Source organism: Castor canadensis, chromosome 4 (assembly GCF_047511655.1).
Source record: "Castor canadensis chromosome 4, mCasCan1.hap1v2, whole genome shotgun sequence".
NCBI lineage: Eukaryota > Metazoa > Chordata > Mammalia > Rodentia > Castoridae > Castor > Castor canadensis.
The window spans coordinates 66,924,410-66,925,859 of NC_133389.1; the positions used below are offsets into that span (position 1 = coordinate 66,924,410).

The 1,450-nt window shown below is 43.4% G+C and overlaps 1 protein-coding gene across 1 annotated transcript; it reads right to left on the reverse strand.

The window, feature by feature from the left end:
* Positions 1 to 315: 315 nt before the first annotated feature.
* Mc2r (melanocortin 2 receptor) lies at positions 316 to 1,209 on the reverse strand. Its single transcript, XM_020184544.1, has one exon. It carries the CDS (start codon positions 1,207 to 1,209, stop codon positions 316 to 318), a length of 894 nt encoding a protein of 297 aa, XP_020040133.1.
* Between the last annotated feature and the right edge of the window lie 241 nt (positions 1,210 to 1,450).

A 1,450-nucleotide genomic window follows, 5' to 3' on the forward strand; every position in this document is an offset into this window, starting at 1 on the left:
CACAGAAGAACAAGTTTTTGCCTCAGCCCAAAGCCCTCAAATTTGTATTGCTGTGTGTGCTTTGCAATCTACCCTTGTTTTTTAGTATGCCATTTTCCTCTCTCTAGTTATAAGGTTATAAAATTTGCACCTGCAACAAGACTGTCCAGATAGAAGTGAGCTATGATAAACACTAGTTAGTGAGTTAGTGGGCTTATCCTCACATTAAGGAAAGAAAGAATGGTCAGGAGCATTAGTATTTGTTGGAATGTTATATGTTGTTCTAGCCCTCAACAATATCATACTCATGGATCCTAAAATCAGGGATCAGTAATTCTACTGGTACCTATTGCAAAAGATCATCTTTTTGAATGCATCCCTTAGCTCAGGGCTCCGAAAGGCATATATAAAGGGGTCGATGACTGCATTACACATGATCAACATGCCATTCACCTGGAAGAGAGACATGTAGCAAGCACAGTAAGGGTTATTTGGGCAGAAGGTCATTAAGAGCACATGAAGGACAAACGGGGCCCAACAGAAGATGAAGACCCCAAGGAGGATGGTGAGTGTGATGGCCCCTTTCATGTTGGTCCTGGGAAGGGTGGAGATCTTTCTAGCATGGGAGCGAGCCAGTAAGAACATGTGAATGTAGAGGCACAGGATGAAGACCAACATAAGAGGGAACAGCGATGTGAAGGTCAGCACTGTGGGGACATGGTGGGAGAAGATCACCATGGCAATGCTGCTCCCTGTGCAGAACGTCCAGATGACCATCAAGGTAATGACGGTACAGCGCATGGTGACAATGTTGTGGTACTGCAGGGCATGGAAGATGGTGATGTAGCGGTCAGCGGCAATCACAGAGAGGCTAAAGATGGAGCCAAGTAGAGAGAGGATGAACATAGAGTCAATGATGTCATCTGCTGTGGTTTCAAAATTGCCACGAGGCTTGACATAACCCATGTTTCTGAACATGATCAGGGTATTTTCCAAGATCTTATACAGGCTACCCAACATGTCAGAAATGGCCAAGCTACAAATGAAAAAGTACATGGGGGACTGGAGATTCTTGTTCTTGATCACAGCCAGAAGGACAAGCAGGTTCTCCAAAACTCCAATGATAGAGATTGTGAAAAATATTTCTTCTGGCAAAACCACACGAGGACAGTCTGAATTATTTCTCACTGTGCCGTTGATGGTTTCATAAGGATTGATAATGTGCTTCATTTCTTCTGCTTGGTGTTAAGATGGGATGTTACTGGGCTTGCCTTCACAAAAAGCTTGATTGATTCTTCAGAATGTTTTCCCTTTTGTAGCGCCTGCTGGAGATCTGAGGTTACAACCACTCGGCTCCCTAAAAGAGTGTACAGAAATATGCAGTGCAAAATAGAGTACCCACTAAAAACAAGCCAACTAGCTTTAAGAGAACTATATTACTCCACAAAATAGCATAGCCCCAAACCAATTT

Coding starts and splice junctions, on each gene's coding strand:
- Mc2r (XM_020184544.1), bottom strand. CDS start 1,209: ATGAAGCACATTATCAATCCTTATGAAACCATCAACGGCACAGTGAGA.